Source organism: Microchirus variegatus (genome assembly GCF_963457635.1).
Source record: "Microchirus variegatus genome assembly, chromosome: 12".
NCBI lineage: Eukaryota > Metazoa > Chordata > Actinopteri > Pleuronectiformes > Soleidae > Microchirus > Microchirus variegatus.
The window spans coordinates 19922520-19942206 of record NC_139813.1 but is presented as its reverse complement, the minus strand read 5'-3'; the positions used below and the strand labels follow the sequence as shown (position 1 = coordinate 19942206).

The 19687-nt window shown below is 42.3% G+C and overlaps 1 protein-coding gene across 2 annotated transcripts in view; it reads left to right on the top strand.

The window, feature by feature from the left end:
• Positions 1-19687, top strand: part of LOC310934931 (glutamate receptor ionotropic, kainate 2-like) — a gene marked incomplete at both ends in the record, with an annotated part of 71361 nt that overhangs the window by 15275 nt on the left and 36399 nt on the right. The window contains 5 exons of one of the 2 annotated variants that reach the window (XM_083898736.1): positions 8518-8685; positions 9838-10095; positions 12925-13106; positions 14541-14594; positions 16762-16935. In XM_083898736.1, the coding sequence (XP_083754862.1) occupies positions 8518-8685; positions 9838-10095; positions 12925-13106; positions 14541-14594; positions 16762-16935 (836 nt within the window). Of the gene's footprint in view, positions 1-8517; positions 8686-9837; positions 10102-12924; positions 13107-14540; positions 14595-16761; positions 16936-19687 lie in introns of both variants that reach the window. The other variant, XM_083898735.1, reaches the window with a different exon arrangement.

Below are 19687 nucleotides of genomic sequence, written 5' to 3'. Positions count from 1 at the left end.
GAACATGTTAAAAAAAACGTTGATCAGTGTTTGTCAAACCTGGAAATGATGGTGTTCTCGAACGTCTTGTTTTGTTCACAAACCAAAATTATTCAGTTTTAATGATTTCTTTGTTACGTGGAGCAAAGAAACCAAGAAAATATCACATTTAAGAAGCTAAAACAATCAAACAAAATTTTGTTTTAATCATGAAAAAAGCTTCAAACCGATTATCGATTATCAAAATAGTTGCCGATTAATTCAGTAATCAATTAATGATCGATTCATCGTTTCAGCTCTAGAATGCATTATGTCTACAGTACAAAGATATGTGTCTTTTATAAGAGAAAGTAGGAATTTATACTTTCTATAATGATGATGAGGTCGGTTCTCGGGCTCCGTCTCATTGTGTTTGTCTAATCTGCTGCATCACAATTTACTCATCATCTGCACCGACGTGTGTTTTTTCCAGAAAGCAGGTGCATATTTCTGTGAAATTAGCACGCAGGCAAGCACATGAATTTACTGCTTTTATATCCTGTACCCACCTCCCCCCCCCCCTTCAGTCGTCGGTATTTCTTTTCAGCTGCATTCACCGCACGAGAGCAAGCGGAGAGGCTGGAAAAAAATCTGCGAAGCCCGACGACCGAGCGAAAGCCATTAGAGAATTCAGCGATTCCAGGCCTCGTGGAAGTGTACTCACACTTTGGCACAATTAGAGGCAAAAAGGGGTCCCTGCTTGACAAATTAGCACACAAAATGTCAGCCCGGCAGTTTAGCACATCCACAATGAGCCCCTTGCAAATTAGCACATATTTTTGAGGAGGGAGCAGCACATTATTATGAATAGAGAGAGCCTGGCAAATTAGCACATCTGTTGCCAGTGCTTAGAATTAATTCATGTTATATGATCACTGGTTTCCCACTTGGAGCTGGCTCACGGATGAGTCGCACACATTTCTAATTGAAGCTTCTCTGTGTGTGTGTGTGTGTGTGTGTGTGTGTGTGTGTGTTTACATGTCTGTGTGAGGACATTTTGACCTTGTGAGGCTCATCCTCGCAACTTTTAAACAACCCTTTTCAGGGTTAAGACTTGAGGGTTATGCATCTGGGATGGTTTAAGGTTAGGGTAAATCAATGTGTGTGTGTGTGTGTGTGTTTGTAAGTGTGCTCATTATCAGAGATTGATCTTTTGGCAATGCTAAAGCTAATTATTACCCAAAGTGCAACTGAAATAGAGGTGTCTTTGAACGCTGCAGGCGCGGGCTTTAAATTCTCACATCAGTCACATTTCCCCCCCCCCCACACACACACACACACACACACACACATTCGGTTGATTCTCACCTGACAGGTTTGTTTAGGCTCAATCTGTGCCAGTGCGTTAATGTGTGTGTGTGTGGGGGTGTGTGATGAGTCAGCCTGAGGATTAACGTCCAGCGGTGGCAGGTGACAGTCTAGTCCAGCGTCAGGAGGCTTTAAGGTGACAAGAATGATTCCACGACGGTAGAAAAATAACACCGATCACAATCACTGAACTATTATTCTTCAACAAAAGCCTCTTTCTACTTCTTTCCCTCGCTTGCAGCTTCCACAACACAGCGTGGACAGCTATGGATTTATTACTGAGTCACTGGATATATCGATTCATTTATTTATTTTTTTCCCATTAATATGAAGTGTGTTTTCAACTGTTTTTTTCTCCGCTCACGGATGTTCAATTACTCGCTCTTCCGTGTCGTAGAGCGGATGAATTCCTGTTGAGAAATTTCTATTAGAGCTGAGGCAATATGACCAAAAAGGTCATGAATGTCAAATCAGAACTGGTAGTTTTTGTGGTAAGAGGAAGATACATAACCCTTTAACACCTAAGCCTCAAAATATCCATCTCACCTTCTTTTTTTTGCTTATTTTAACCATAAAAAAACAAAATAAAAATAAACAATTCAATTAGAAAAGCTGCGGTTAGCATTAGCTTAGCTGACAGTACCCACTGTCAAGGTTACAAAGTTTTTGTTTCTAATTCATTAGCTCAGGTTGGAAATAATAAAGAATGCAAATTCCATTTGCTAAGCCTCCGTTAGCATTAGCTTAGCTTGTTTTCAGGTCAAAATACTTCTAGTGTTCACTGTTACAAAGTGAACTAAAATGACTGTAATGACTTAACAGTGAGTCTCTATCTCAATGTGCAAAAACAGGCCCAAAAAAATGGAAACTATGTTAAAATAGGGTATTAACAATTTAAAATGAAGAAAAACAAAAGGTTTTATTGAGAAAAAAACACCGCTGTTGTACACAAACACCATATTTAGCGTGTTCAATTTGAAATTTGAACAGTATAACACAACACTCAAAATGGAAACTACGTATTTATATGCGTTATTCCAAATCTCGTCCTCTCTGGCGACAACGATGTTGATTCGCCGGCTTCCTCCAACAACAGCGCGAGTGAAATTACCGTAATAACCACACATTTCTTTGCCGTGCAAATTCTCAGCTTTTAAAAACCGTTGGAAGTTTTCCAATAGCACAAACTGTCACGTAATTACAGCGATGCAAAAAGCACTTCTATTATAGCTTTTTCTATTCTATTATGATCGTTTTTTGTAAAAATCTTGTACTTTTTTTTAACTCAACCTAAACAGAAATAATTCAGTAAGATGCTGTCTCTGAGCTGAGACCTGGAGAAACGTGACTGTATGAGCGACGAGAGCATAACCAGCGGAGTCACACAGTTGATCTCTCACCATAGATCTGTAGCGACTACACTGATGATGAGTCTTATTTGATGTGCGATATCTGGTCCTGTCGATGCATGCATGAGCTGCACAGCTCGTGTGTCCTGTTGCCCTGTTCTTCAGGGACAGAGAGAGAGAGAGAGAGAGAGAAAGAGGGAGATATTGGCCCTTGTGCAGCATGGGAAGGTCAATCTACTGCAAGGGGAGCGTCAGATTAATGACCAGCGGTGGCAAAGTCTCAGCAGGCCTTCATGCATCATGTCCCAGTCACTGCCAAACGTGTCATGGGAGCGCTCCCGCTGAGAATTTTCTGGGATATTTACGGAGCGTTTTCCATCACTCCTCCTCCTCCTGCTGCTGAAAGACGGGGGGGAGGGAGACCGAAGCGGGTCAGGGTGTGGTGGGTGGAGTGAGTCCACGCGTGCATACCTGAGCTGTGCTCGCCCTAGCGACGAGTTTGTCCTGCCGGTTGCCGTGACAACCGTCCCGGGCAAATGGCCCGCTGCCGTCCTGCAGCTCCACTGCAAGTCATTAGTCACAGAGACAGGCCGTCCGCACCACCACCACCACAACAACACTCTCCCTCCACCAATCACTCGTTTCTGATTCCAGAAAACCGCCCGATGCCTTTCAGCCATAGCGTTAGACGAGTCGCCATGGCAACCCCCGTCTCCCATTGTGCAAGAGCATCCTTGAGCAGAGAGGGACGACTACAAGTCGATCCATTCATAGTTCTCCTCCTCCTCCTCCTCCTTCTCCTTCTTCTTCATGTGTGTGTTACACTTTTAAATGAGACGTTTTCCCGTGTTTCCGTGGAACTGATTTCACGTTAACTTAATCACAAGTCACGTGTTTTTACGTTTTTAGAAGACTCACACCCTCCCACACATGTCACACTCTCTGGTTTTAACTCTCTATCTCTCTCTCACACACACACACTGTGACCAGCTTTCTTCGTCAGGGTGATTATCTCCCCTCATAACTCACTTAGAGCTTTCATTCGCACCATAATTCACACCAGTCCCAAAGATGGCAGCTCCATAATTCACACACACACACACAGACACTGATTATCTCAGCTGTAACTCACGCACCTGCGATCGGACGATCGGCGACTTTACGTTACATCCGATAATAATGGGTGCATGTGTGTTTTTTCCCCCCAGTCCAGTTTCAGTGGCACAAAAATGCCAAAGTCATTGTTCAGCGATCACGTTGTCAGCCGTGTTTATTTGAAATGGAGACTTTTTTTCAGGATAAAAGTCTGTTTGGTATCACTTTATAATAAGTACACACTATTAGTGTTAATTAAGCATTAATAAATATTTAATTCATCATTTATTACACGCTCTTTAGACGCTTTAATAGAACACCTCAGGACACGAGTAAAACAGTGTTTACTACTAATATTTTTTTTATTATTATTAATATATATATGTTTTTTTTATTATTATATATATATATATATATATATATATAAAAAAGATGAATTCAATATTTCTTAATGCTCAACTAATGCTAACAGTGTTTACTTATTATAAAGTGTTTTCCGTGTGTTTTACAAATCCACGTGATAAACTGTGTGAATGGAAAGAAATATAATATAATTATTATTCATCTGTGTCCTCCTGGCTAACAAAGGAATAATAATAATAACAACAGTGCACCAGCGTCTGTTGCCAACTCCGGTTAAACACGGGGCTATATCGGCCTTATTATATGACACACGGCGGTAATTTGATGTCTCAAATCTCCTTTGAACCACTTCATGTTATAACGTCTCTGCTCCTCGGAGACGTACAATTCCTTCTTTTTTTTTTAAGAAAAAAGGCTGCATGTCCGAGCCAAATAAATCCAATGAACTTAACTTAATATTCTCATGCTCCCTCCTCCTCCCTCCCTCTCTTTTCAGAGTGGTTGAACAGGGCCAGTGGAGCAGTGTCTGCTCCCTCAGGGTATAGCAATAGCACAATAATGATTTATCGGGCCAGACTGACATGATTCTTATCATCTTTTAACGCCGATTCTTCAGGTGTTCATCGCTGGGTTAATGTAGCACTTCTGTTGTGCGTAACTCCCACTGAAACCTTTTTTTTTTATATTTAACTTTCACCTGTGTAAGAATTAAAGTAAATAAAGTTAAGACAACATATAACTGTTATACAGTATATAACTGCATCATCGTGACAGTGATAAAGCTCACACCGCCCCTCCTCACTTAATGACATCTTCTTTGCCCTCCTGCACTTATTCCTCTGTCATTCCCTGCTGCTATTTATAGCTGCCAAGTCTATTACTGCAAAGCCATCCTTCTCTTTCTCTTCTCGGTCTCACTTTTTCCCCTTGCTTTGCTGTAATTGAATCAATAAACAGGCTTTACTTTAACTTTTCTTTTTTCTTCTTCTTCTTCCTTCTCACTTTTGGACTTTCAAACCCAACTCCGTGTCCTCGGAGGACGGATGGATAGGAGAGCCGTGCGCGGACTCGTGAACTCGTCTCGTCAGAGTTTTCAGCTCTGACAGCTCTCTTTCATCTCTTTCCCCCGCCTTTCCTCCCTTCATCCAGCGCTCTTTTAAGTTTGATTTTCGGCAAAGCTTTCTCAGGATTTCGGGGTCCATCCTCAGAGGTGCTGTCCAAACACAGCGGCGTTAAAGTTTACGGCTGTTTGTATCAAGGTTATTATAGTTTTGACATTTTCCTTAGTTTTTATTTTTGTTTAGTTTTCGTTAATTCAACAACTGATTAAGAAGTTTTCCTCTAGTTTTTATTTTGAGGAATTGACTAGTTTCAGTTTCGTCTTAATTTAGTCTTAGGCCCCGTCCCATTTCTACCCCTTATAATTTCCACTTGCCTTGGAGTGCCTCAACCGTAAATTCCCCTCCTATGGAATTGGGACAACACTATATGCAAATTAGCGTAGCGAACGTGCTAACCTACGTCACATGTTGACTATTCCACCAGTGGAGCCTGCTACTATTTTCATTCAGGAAAAATGCCGGCGGATCCAGCTGTTGTGTTGCCTGTTGCGTTCTCTCTCTCTCGAAGCACTCGGCAAATAGCCGCTAGCTAGCTAGTTAGCTAATTAGCTAGCTGCTTTCATAAATCGTCAGTTATTTTCTGACATTAGTGTTCAAAGCTCAACGGTCGTCTGGATGTATATCAAACCAACATATTCCAACACATTTCGAAATGTTCGGTCAAAGTCAAAGCCAAATATGACAGGGCACTATTAGTTTTATTGAAACCGGCTATTTCAGTGAACAGTTGGAAAATCAAGTGAATAAATAATAAACAGGTTTCTTCACCTGGTTCATGAATAAATCCTCAGCTGTTCATATAATGAAATGTAAACTGTATAACAGGAGTGCCTTTTTTGAAATCAAAGCTCCTTAAGGAACTATATCCATATATGTGATATGGTCTAATTCCATATAGCTCTACACCAAATATGGATTATCGAATTGAATCAAATCCTTTAATTTAATTCTTTAACAGGTGAATGAAAGGTAAAACTTCAAATGGTCTGTATTTAGTTTTGGTTAGCTAAATGATTTTTTTTCACTGCTAGTTTTAGTTTTAGACTTAGTTTTCCGTTACCTATAATAACCCTGGTTTGTATATGCTTCCACTTCCATTACGTGGCACAGACTCTGACAGACTGTGTGTGGCCCACAGCTTAATGCAATTCTAATGATGGATGTGTAAAAACGCTTTGTCATCGCTGTCCTCATTTCCTCTCTAAAATAGGATATGTCCTGGGAGACCGCCTTGTAAATGAGATGAAACAAAAAATGCATTTACTTTGTGACACATAAAAAAAAAAAAAAAAAGCAGAGCATGTGACTTTGAATGAAACTGCAATATGTCCACATTAGTCTGCAATTAAATTTACTCATGTGTCCTTCTGGAGGGAGATTATCAGATCTGAGTCAATTTTTGACACCATCATCTTGAGCATTTGTAGTCGGTCAAATTGAACGTCGGCGTTCTTCCCTTTTGATTAGGATTCCGAGCCACACCGAGAGGACCATCTGGAGCTTTTAAACGTTTTTATTTGTCTCAGACTAAATGACAAGTCTAAAGGGAGCCATTTTAAGTTGACACCGTCTTACTTTGCAGTGGTAATTATATTGTCTGGCTCTGGCGGCGGCGGCGGCGGCGCAACAGAGTATGTATTTGTTTTGTTTTTTTGTTTTTGTGTGTTGAGGCTTTTAAAATTAATGAGCACTGCGAGGCGTTTGCACGGAGCAATAACAACGACGGTGAACTATGATGCAGAAATGGTAATCAGGCCTTCTTTAAGAGTGACTTTGCTATGGATGAGCTTAACGTTTTACCGTAGTTGTTAATACACTATTTTAACACTCACGCTGTTGCAGGAAGCCAACAAATCAGCCATCTTTGTTACCAGGAGGTGGGAGAAGTGGGGAATATGCCTGCACATAGCTCTTTCTTTCTTTCTTTCTTTCTTTCTTTCTTTCTTTCTTTCTTTCTTTCTTTCTTTCTTTCTTTTTTGTCCTGTTTTTGGACATTTTGACAAATGTAAAGAAAATCTGGTGTCTGTGTACAGTGTTTTTCTTCATTGTAAATTGTTAATACGCTGTTTTAACATGCCCTAAAGTGTAAATAACTGCCAGATATGAAAAGTTATTCTGGAAAAATGGGCTCTTTTATGGTTAAATAAACCAAAAAAAAAAGGGGTTAGGTATTAATGGGATATATTCTTGACTATTACACAGTTTGTATGTTTCACTCTGCTGAAGAATGAAATAGAGAACTTCTGCCGGCTGACAAGGTTTTATTTTCGTTGCAAGGAAAAGGTCAATCTTCACAGGAGTGATCCACTTGAAAGTGTACACTCCACATTTATACCTGAGCAACTTCCCTTTTGCATTCCTCCAATAGACAAAGACTCTACCTTTTCAGACAGTGGTTTCACACCTTTTTGTTTACTGTAGGCATCGGGGGGCCGACTCCCTGCGGGTGTTGCAGGAAGGTGCACGTTCAGGCTAGACACTATACACAATACACAGTACACAAAGGACCTGGTATTCTGTACTGCGCAGGTATCGGTGATGGGAAGTTTTAGCTCCGAAATTGAATTTACCATTACGGACCGTAATTTACAAAAATGGACACCATGATGTACAGACGAAGACCTGAAACTATTGACTGAGACAATAAACACCTCACAAAATGAAGTAATGTTATAAATCAATCAGTGGAGGTGGCCCAAGATTGTTATTCAAGAGAATACAAATATCAGGCAATTCCGTCTTGTTCCAATTTCGCTTTTCCGATTCGATTGGATCCCCTTTCTCCTTTTCTACCCGTTTTTTTTGCGTGTTTGGTGCCCTAATAGCTTTGTTCCCCGTGCTCCTGTTTGAGAATCGCTAAAATCAATTGGGCAAAATTGAAGAGTTGAACCTTTTCTGTCAAGGCTGAGTGAGGGAGTCAAAGAAGGGCAGCCACCCCTGCACTCGCCTCCCCACGCAACTAATTGCCCATAATTACACAGGCGACTGCCAACGGAATGCAAATCAGCTCGCGTCTAAAACGCCCTGAGATCTGTTTCATGTCGACGCGTGACTGAGCTCTGTGTAGAAGTACAAATAACCGCAGAGTTGGAGACGATAGCACCGAGCGAGCTTCAATTACCTGCATCGTATCAATCATTTTACGTGAATGCCACTCGTGTTAACAAATCTATTTCAATTACAGGGAGGCGGAAATGGCTAAGCTGTTTGGTTTTTGTTCTCTGCTGATATTTTTCTCACTCTCTCTCTCTCGACTTTCACAGGAGGAATATTTGAATCCATTGAGAGTGGACCTTCTGGAGCGGAGGAACTCGCCTTTAAGTTTGCCTTGAACACAATCAACAGGAACCGCACCTTGCTCCCCAACACGACGCTGACCTATGACATACAGAGAATAAACATCTTTGACAGCTTTGAGGCGTCCAGGAAAGGTGAGGCAACACGTGTGGAAGGAAATGACATGCTGGTCATCAGTCACAGCTGATTAAGAATAAGGAAAACTGTCTAAATCTCTAAAAAAGCTTTGTGATATCATTGCCCATGTATTGATATGAATGGGACGATACCACTTTACTGATATCACAAACTCTACGAAACAGTCCGATACAGTCATTTTAGACCATTTATGAACCATTATGACTCAGCTAAAATGCTTTTGCTGATGTTTATTTACATTTTTACAGCCTTTGCATTTTGGAGTTTGTCAGATTTTACATTTTAAGCTACTGACCGATACCGATTCCCATCTCTAGTGTTTGACATTATGTATCAAGTTTAAGGACAAATTAAGAAATGTATTCATAAGTGCCTGTCCCTTTATTAAAATTTGTGAGATACACAATACACAATTCAGAAATATCACATTGACATAAGTATTCACATTATTTTCTATGGTATTTTCACTTGAGTTCAGTTTCATCCCATTTCTTTTAATGGTGTTTGAGAAGTTCCTACACCTTCACTGGAGTTTACCTGTGGTGAAGGATTTTCTCCGGTTTCCTCCCACAGTCCAAAAACATGCAGATTAGGCAAATTGGACGCTCTAAATTGACCGTGAGAGTGGATGGTTGTTACCCCGCTTTTTGCCCTATTTCAACCCTCATGTGGAGGATAAAGTAGTATAAGATGGATGAATGAATGATTTGGAAAAGGCACAGATCTGTTGATAGCAAGCCTTGAGGTTGATGGAAGTGTAGATGTAGTGACAGGATCGTGTCGCCACACACGGATCTGAGGTGGGGGGAAAACAAGAAGATTCTTTTCACTTTTAAGGTTCTCAAGAGAAAAGTGGCCTCTTTGATTCTTACATGTAAGAAGAAGTGTGGAACAATTGGTCTGGTCCAAACTAGAAACTAGAGCCCCCCGCAATCATGGGAGAAGGACCTTGGTAAGAGAGGAGACCAAGAAAATGACGGTCCATCTGAGTGAGCTTCAGAATCACTGTGTGGTGGTGATAGACTGACATTTCAGTACGAAACACATTTAGTACAGGTGGACGTGAGGAAGAGAAAATAGAGGAACATGAGCCAAACCACTATATATAAAGTTATATCTATAACCTGTCTCTCTTGCTTCTTTCCCAGCATGTGATCAGCTTTCCCTCGGAGTGGCGGCCATCTTTGGCCCCTCGCACAGCTCGTCGGCAAATGCGGTCCAGTCCATCTGCAACGCTCTGGGGGTCCCCCACGTCCAGACCAAGTGGAAACACCAAGTGTCGGACAACCGGGACTCGTACTATGTCAGCCTGTACCCGGACTTCTCCTCCCTCAGCCGAGCCATCCTCGACCTGGTGCACTTCTTCAAGTGGAGGACGGTCACTGTCGTTTACGACGACAGCACAGGTACAGGTACAGATGGTGTCTGTCTTTATCTTTCGGTCACGCGTGCGTGTGCATGTGTTTCTTCTTTTTTTGCGATGATGAATGTGATGCTGTCGATACACCCCCAAAACTGTCCAGAAAAAAAAAAAGATACCAGGTGAGCTCCGAAAAAGTAGCTGCTGCTGCCCAGAGTTCACTGAGTGCTTTGTAACCTGCCAAGTTAATTCAGAAATCAATAGCTTACTGTCCCTCGCAGTCCTCGCAGGTGCTGCCCGTGTCAGTCTTCCAGGAGAGTGAGCAACAGCACAGGAACAAAAAAAACAAAATTTAAAAAAAAAACACATTACCCAGAGTGACCCAGTGTCTCTTCAGATTAATGCCATGCAGAATTGTCATATGTGGGCGCTGACAACAGCCATTAATAACACAGAGACACTTGATCTCCGAGGGTGGGCTATCAAATCTGTCTGTTTGTCCCGTGACTTTGCAGAGTGGCTCCTAATATGCATTTTAAAAAGACACGTCGTATTTTAACCGAGCGCGCGGTGTGTAAATATTCAAATTAGTGCTGGGCAAGGTGCCAACGTTAGCACACTGAGCGTTTCCATGACGAGTGACTGGAAAAAGTGTGTTGTTCCCCGGGTCCTATGTTCCCCGTTTTTCCCAAAAAAAAGGTCAGATATTCCCCGGTTTGTTCCTCGACTAGCAACAGTGGGGAACATAGGACCTTTTTTAAAACAAGGGTCCTATGACAAATCGGGGAACATAGTTACGGTCCCCCGGAGTCCAGGCACGTTTAGCATTTAGCTCCATTAGCTGCATTAGCTCTTTTAGCGCCGTTAGCGCACCTACAGTGGAACTGGAGCAGTCTGTTTATTAAACGAAAAGAGCAGCGCTACAAATAACCAGCGTACCTGTGTTCCTGCGTATGTCTGCCTCAGTTTAGCGTTACTTTAGCACGTCTTTTTCCGGTCACTAATTCAAATGCGTTCTCGAAATTTTTATGAGCGATTTGGCTTTGACGCTGTCGACAACTTAATGTCAGTAAATTAGACCGAGTCCAGAGAGAAGGTTTAAAATGAGAAAATGTACATTGTCTTGTTGACGTCCTAAAATGTGCTCCTAAATGGATATTTTCGCCCACTGTTTTTAGCAATTTACTGTTGAAAATATTAGTTTTTACTACTTTCCTCCCCCTCATGTGTCTACTTTTACAGCTGTTGCATGCATTCCAGTAAACAGCCAGTCCTTGCAGCACGCTAGCATTAACCTTGGATGATATCGCCATGACTCGTCCCACTTGCCACATTATTCTGACTCATCTCCTTGATCTCTCCTCACTTCATGCCTTGGAGCTCGGTATGTTAACACCCTCATTCTCCTAAACAAACCGCCCCGGCGAGATTGCCAAAAGGTGACCTCTTGCCTATCTCTCTGTCAGATAGAGGCAGCTCGGGCCTCCTCTGTGGAGCGTTTTTTTCTGCTCGCAACACACCTGACGCCCCCTGGAAAGTGTGACAGCTGCATAGCCACACTTCCTCCCTCCTTCACCACCACCACCGCCGCTGCCACCCAGTCCCAGGCTGTAATCACACAGCTTCATGCTCCAGGGCTCCGCGCAGCTGATTGGAGCCTATCTGACGGCTGGCAGGAAAAACTATCGGAGGGGATAAAATATTCACACACAGCCGTTAGACGATCCAGGGGGAAAGTCTAAAGGCATTAGCCAGAGTCCACAAACATCTACTCTGACAATCTTACCCAAACGTTGAGCTCCCTTGACAGCTCCCTTTTTTCTTTTTGCTTAACACACACCCCCCCCCCACCCCCCAAAGTGTCAGCATGCACGTTCAAAAACAGGAAGCTGCAGACATGACCCAGAGTATAGGGATCTATCGGGATTACCTGAGAAAAGCTGGAGGAGGTTTCGGCAGTCCATCTAACAATAGTGCTTTTCACAACAAGGCCTGCATGTTCCTATTTCACACCAATCTCTCTACAGGCCTCAGGGAGACCCAACCCCGCCACAGTAACGCCATTAAACCGCTCACACAGCACTTCATTTCAAAAATAAAAAATAGGCTGAGCCACCTTAAAGTGGTTCCATCAATGAAAAAAAAAAAAAAAAAAAAAAAATCTTCTCTCCACTTCTCTCTCAAACTATTCTCGCCCCGCTCCAGCCATTTTTATAGCCATGACAAGTAATCATCTCTCCCATCAATCCAGCCTCTTTCATCCCTGAACTCTGGAGTTCTTTACCGAGGCAGAGAAACTCATTGTAATCTCATCGCCGGCATCTCGCCGGAGAGCTTTGTACCTGAGCGTGTGGTCGAGAAAATGAAAGGTGAAGATTGTAGCTCGGTATGCGACGGCGGTGGCGGCGGCTTTCGCACTCCCCCGGGGGGGTGGAGAGTGAATCTGAAGAGTGTGTGAGAGACAGGAGACACTGGATTGACCACGGCATTCCATCAGGGTTAAATTTAACCTATTCAGTGCTGCTGGATGTGAGATTTTGAGAGTATAGATGGTGTAAATGTAGTTTTCTTTCCTGTTTTGTGATGCAAAGTGCCGCCATGGTGTGAAACTCTCTTGAAAGGTCTGTGGCAGTCTGTTTTCTTGCCAGGAATGAGTGGGAAGATCAATACACGGTGGATTAGGATGGCATGCACATGAGCCCTTTTTCTGCTGAGGGAAAAAAAAATGTTGTTTGTTTTTTTGTGGCCTCTTCAGCAAAACCATGAGTTACCTCAAAATGGCTGAAGATCAAACACAGCACGTTGCTCCGTCTTTAAAAATTCAGGGGTTTCTATACAGTGTGTGTGTGTGTGTGTGTGTCCGCTTTGTCCGCAGGTCTCATCCGACTGCAGGAGCTGATCAAGGCGCCGTCGCGATACAACATCCGTTTGAAGATTCGACAGCTGTCCACGGAGACCAAGGACGCCAAGCCGCTTCTGAAGGAGATGAAGAAGGCGAAGGAGTTCCACATCATCTTTGACTGTGGACATGAGATGGCCGCCTGGATCCTAAAGCAGGTACACATTCATTTATGAGCATCAATAGATGGAGTTAATCAGTTTGGAGATTTTTTAGATTATTTGACTGATTCTTTGTTTGTTTTTTGGCTTGTGCACAAAGAAAACATTATAAATAGAAGTGTCTTCATTCTATCCTTGAATTTTCACAGCGATCAATCATACAAAATCATGAATTTATTAACGGTATACATCTTTGTCAACAAGGTGAATATTGCCTATCAATGTACATAAGATAAAATGGGGCATATATAATACTACTATTTATTATGATGATTATTATTATTAATAGTTGCAGCCATTTTCAACACTCTTTAGCCTTAAGTTCAATACTTAATGTGGAGAAGTTGACGGAACATTACGCTACATCAGTGAACAATAATTGCAATTTTGTGAATTCGATTAAAAATGAATTCACTGCCGTTCCCAGAATTAACATAAATCCCCCTAATAGAATCATAGACTCGGTCCATAGGCTCACACTTCATCCATTATGCATACGTGCTAAAACAATAAGCTTATATGTGTTCCCTTTATTGCTCTCTCTCTCTCTTTAAGCAATGATCCGAATGATTCAGATACCTAGTTTCTGCTCAGCGCGTGCGTCTTTAATCTCGCGGCGGAATATTAGATCTCTACTACTGACCCATCATAATAAATGCACTCCATTGCGCAATAAAGGTTTTGTTTTTTTTTTAATTAGAAAGTCTAATTCTGTTCACGGGCATGTTAAATTCATTTATTTATGAGAACTGTGGGGGTTCTTATTGAATGGAAGTCTCCTCACGAGTATTGCCGCACCGTCTCTCTGTGCAGCTGTACGTCTACGGCAGAAACAAGAATGATTATTTATTGATGATGAATACTTGGTTGGCACCACAACAATAACAACAACAATAAAAAATATGGCGTGTCAACTGCACAAGTCGCAGGCAGCATCCGCTGATAAAATCCTGGCCGAAAATTGCAGCGTGTGATATATTTCCGACATTTTCTTTTCTCGCTGTGACCGCGCGCGCATTCTTAACTATAAAAAGCCCCGACTGAGACAATAACAAGTTTCTTTGAAGATTTATATGGTGTTTTTTTTTTTTATCTTTTTTATCACTTTGAGAAAGAGATGTGAAATAAACAGAATTATATCAGTATAAACAACACATAATATTTGTGAAAAGTATCTATTTTAAAACTCCCCCGTTTTTAAGAACAGGTATTAAAAAAAAAACTTTCTCCTTTAGGGATTGGAGGAGAAGTTTTATATAACTCCTCATGTATTTTATATATAATCTCTGTATGCCTTCCCCAACCAGGGACGTAACAGCAGAGCGACTAAATTAAATAAAAGTTAAATGAAGAATTAAAATGAACGAGTACACGATCGTTAAGCTACTAATCTTCGATTTACAGCTGCCCACTGTTCTTTCCTCCCCATAGGCGCTCGCCATGGGTATGATGACGGAGTACTACCATTACATTTTTACTACCCTGGTAAGTAGAAGTTGGTGATTATAGTGTTATTTCCACTGCTCTGTTAGCTTGAAAACAAATGTACTGTACGTGGTTTAACCAGTTTTCAAAGTTTGTTCTTGTACAAACCTGTTTTTTCCCTCATCCATCTACCCCGAGTGTCTGATAGCAGTGTTTTCCTCTCTGGGAAGAAAATTAAATATAACTCAGCCAAGAGGCAGCCAAAGAAAGTCATTATTTTCCTGAGCTACAGAACCAAACTTGAAAAGCTTCCTCGCTGTCATGTAGTTGATAATAAATAACACCATTTGCATTTCAAGTACGCGTTTGTGTGGTGGGAAGTTTGACATCTGCTTATTTTCAAACCAACCTTTGCTCCCCCTCGCCGGTGCTATCCACATCTCTGAGTGTAGGAAACAAAAGCAGTTGGACATATTTTATTCTGACTCTTGCAGCGATTGAAGTTCTCCAAAAAAGTTCTTTGATCTAGCCACTACAAAGATTGCCACGCTCCGGCAGGAAAAGCAGCACATCTTCGCCGAGCACAGAAAATAGGAGACTTGAGAGCTCAGATAATAGCCCCCCGAGCAGATGAGACTGTCACTCATTTGGTCCATTATAGTTCTAACAAACAAATGGCACGGCTGTGTTGTTTGGCGCACAATTGCAAAAAAGGCTGAAGGGTGGGGAGAAAAGTGACCTGAAAAAGACATTCACCTGTGCTCAAGACGTGCCGCCATATCCTGAGTGCATTCACGTAAGAACCGGATGAAAGGGGAGTCGGTGACAGCAGGCATGTCATTGGGAAAGGAAAGAGAACAGTGATGATGGCTGCTGCTGTTGCTGCTTTTCGAGGTGGAAACGTGCCTACTTTAAGATCGGCCAGGGTTTGGCAGGTCGGAGGCCACTGCGCTGGCCAAAAAAACTGCTCTATACTGGTACCAAGCCATCCGTGCCCAATCATTGACCATGGAAGGCAGCTCCCCCCTCCCCCGCCCCATTCTGTGTCCATCAGATGCTGTTGCTCCATCAACTGTGTTGTTGTGTCCAGAGACATCTGCCAGACGCGATGTATGCAAGACAATTGGGTCGTCCTTTTTCGCTTCTGCGTGATAGATGGCAGTCCACCAAAAAGCACCGCCAGTAACCTTGAAAGCCTCGCCTTGATCGGCGCTACTGCCTCAGCGTGCGATAATAAAATAACCCCTGAAATTCCTTCAACTGCAATTATTTTTTAAAAAACGGGTAATGGACAACTTTTGCGTCGTCAGCCGTTGCCGGGTGATTTTAGGCGGTTTTATGAGTTGTAAAATATGAAACAAGATGGCATTAGAAGATAATTGATTTGGACAATATCTAAACTCCAAATCTGTGCCTTTCTTTAACTGACCAGGAGACCAAATTCATGCTCTGCCTGCAAAAATGATTAAATATAGACACGGAATGGCTCTCAATGCTTGGTGCCAACTGATCGCCAGCTTAAGTTGTTTTGGTCGGTGAGGCACCAGGTCTACTGTACCGTAAAATGCCTAATACTACAGTAATACCTTGAAATTGGGCATATCACCACCTAGTGTAATGGAGTGGGAAACGCATGTTTTGGCTGGTTCTGTTTTGTACCCGTCTAAATGAGGGAGGCAGTGTGGACACCCTTCTGAGGCTCACTCATGTTCTTTCATTCTTCATCTGCTTCTGTTACGTCGTGATTGAGATTTCGTGGATAATTTCTCTTGTGAAGTTGAGTTGTTTTTGTTGGATTATCCACTTGGTTTGGCCACAGTTTGGGTAACGGAGTGAAAAGTGTTTGCCGAGATGTTGAAAGCAAAGTTTCCAGGGGATTGTGGCTTTTTATTGTGTTTTTTCCAGTGCCATCAATGCTAATAACAAGTTTATGCCAAAAAAGCTGTCGATTTCAGGATGAGCTAGCATTGCTAGCATTGGGAATTAGGGTAAGCTAAGTTAATCTAGTTGAACTCGAAATTTTGAGAAGAACGTTGAGGTATAACGTTGAGATTATCTCAACAATGGCAAGATAATCTCGACGTGATTTTCCAACTTTATTCTCGAAATTTGGAGTTTAATCTCGACAAGTTGAGGTTTAATCTCGTGGCCCTTATACATCATTCATACATATCGTCGTATACATCGCAACTCAAACACATCTCAACTTTCATCTTCACGCTTCCAGGATCTTTTTGCCGTGGACGTCGAGCCGTATCGTTTCAGCGGAGTCAACATGACCGGGTTCCGCATCCTCAACACGGAAAACTCTCAGGTGACGTCAATCATTGAGAAGTGGTCGATGGAGCGGCTACAAGCTCCGCCTAAACCGGACTCGGGCCTGCTGGACGGTTTCATGACGGTAGGCGTACCTATGTTTTCTCTTACGATGCACATCAAGGCAGTTCACATCGATTTTCATGATTTCATGGTGTTATACTTGTTTTTGTGAAGCCGATGGTGGCGCTAAGCGTCAGTTGTCAATCACACGTCCACGTGATGCAGAGCTCCTGGTGCGGGCGCGGCCGGCAGCACGAGCGCTCTCCGCGTGGAGTCTTTGCTTTGCCGCTCTCGGGTCTAAATGCTCAGTAATGAGGCGGTGTGAATGGTAATAGCCGTTTATCTGCCCTCCTGCCTCTCCCAGCTCTCCACTGGGAGCGTGGCCAAAATATGACAATCTGTCAGTGTTCACGCAGAGCGAGGGAGCAAATTGGATGGAAATTATGGCCTCGGTTTTTTTTTTTTTTTTCTGGACAGCATCCCAAAAAAAAAAGAGAGAAGAAGTGGGATAAGGTGATTTGAAAGTGAAAACAGGAATGAAGCTTGTCATGGACGTTCAAGGTCCCTCTCGGTGTAAACAGTCAATTTGCCCCTCCCTTTCCTCACATCACCTTCCTTGCAGACAAACACCTCTCTTTTTTTCACTCCCTCTCTCTCTCTGTGCTTTTTTCGGCCTTGTTTTTCTTTTGTCTTGGCAGATTTAAGATCGGCGATCAGATATCTAATGAAAAATGTGTCCTCGCGTCAAAGACTTAAAGACAAGCCCTCAGATTAGTCACGGCGGGAGCGACGTCGCCTCATCTATCAGTCACGCCCTTCTTTGCTTTTCCACAAACAAATCTTGTCGGGGGGAAATAAATGTGTTTTAACTTCACTTCCTGGATAAATATATATTATTTTAACATCTAAATGTACCACAGTTTTCTGTAATATTTTACCACAAATATGTATTAAACACATAGAGGTTAAATAGCTTGATTTTCCCTTCTCCTCCTCCACTGGAAATTAATAGATGTTAGTGGAGACTGCGGAATTGATTAATAAGCATCGCATGAATCATTTTGTCAGATCCTATGCTATATATTGACATAATCCTACTGGACTAGAACTACCGTTAAATAATAAATAATACGTCGAGCGAGCTTGATAAAGTGCTTCATTAGAGAGCTCTATTTACAAATCTGGGTTTCCGATATATATATATATATTCTTCACAGCGCGCAGGCTCCTAAGAGGATTTGTTCCACAGAGGAACAAACAGATAGCAGTGTGAGTATTTATGTATCGTGGAAGTGTTTATTTAATTGCATAATAAAGGAAATAATCAAGGAACATTTATGTGGATGTGTGCATCGGTTAAAATAAGATAAAACCTGCATGTCTTTTAATTCATATGTAGATTTGGCCTGACATCTATGCGACACCACTCTGGCCAGAGAAGCCCGGAAAAGGTATCAAATAAATTAAAATGTGTGAGGGCTAAAGTAGCCAGTGTGTGACCTTCCACCCCCACAACCCCTCCACCCTCCACCCAGCCTTTTATTTCCTCTCTCTTACCTTTTCATTCTCTGCAACACGGGAGCCTTGCTGGGGCTGTGCTCTGGGTTTCTTTCTTTTTTCGGTGCGTTCGGTGACCAGGCAACAGTTGTGTAGCGATGGTTACCAGGACGACGCCGTCCGTGTCACCTTGTGATTTCATGAAGGATTGATTGACTGAGATGGGAGGTGGAGGAGGAGGAGGAGGAAGGTAGGGGTTTGACGATGAGTTCCGACAGGAATGATGGGGGTGGGGATGTCATGACTGCCGAGAGATGCGAGATGTGACGTTTTTTTTTGTTTTTTTTCTTCTCAGCACCACTAGCCTCGCAATAATTTGGGGCCTAGTGTATAATCGCGGTGACACTCGGTGCCTTGGGTGAGGCCGAGTGTTGTCTCAGGGAAGGGTGTATAATGAGCGCTATACCTTTGCGGCGAGCTCGCAGACACAAACACTCAGCCTCTGAACTCTTTTTTTGTCAGAGGAATTTCTGACAGGCAGACGATGCAGAACAAGAGTGGCCATGCTAATTAGTCCAGTTCATGTGTGTGGACATAGCTTCCACTTCATCTCTAACCATTTTCCCCAGAGTATTTTTCCAACTCAAACAGTTATAGCTCGACTTGTTTTAACTGTGCGTCATTAACAAGCAGTTAGAGACTAACAACCTGTGTCAATATATAGATACTGTTTGCATGTAATCTGATCATCTGTGTGTAATTATATGCCTGCAGCTATGGCCTTATTTGGTTTTATGCTTTGTTGTAATTTGCATTCTTTTAAATCCCCACTCACGGAGTAAAACATCTCCCAGTCGTGTCTACGTTTCCCGCATCTGCATCCTTTCATTTATGTCCATTATCGCCGAGCTACTGTGTAATGACGACAGAGGACTGGATGTTCTCAGCTGAATATTGACCTATAATGGTTCATAATAACGACTCGGTTATTAATAGAGAGCAGATGTTTGGGTAATGTGTATAACAGCCGTGCCAATGTGAAAGCAGAGCACATTTTCACAGGATACTGGGAAATAACTGCTAATGACGATGATTCAAACACCATTTTTCCCCTCTCACAGACTGTAAATTGACTTTTCTCTTTCTACTGAAAAGCCCTAGAATAATTGAAGAATTGTGAATTGTGGTTGGCAAAGCAGTGATATCAGCTTTTTTCTACAATGTTTTGGATTCTAGCCAGGTTTGGAAACTGTGGTGCATGCACAGGACGTTGACAATTTTGGTCCGACTGAAGTTATACAGGCAGTAGTAGCTTGAGCCTATGTATATAATGTAAA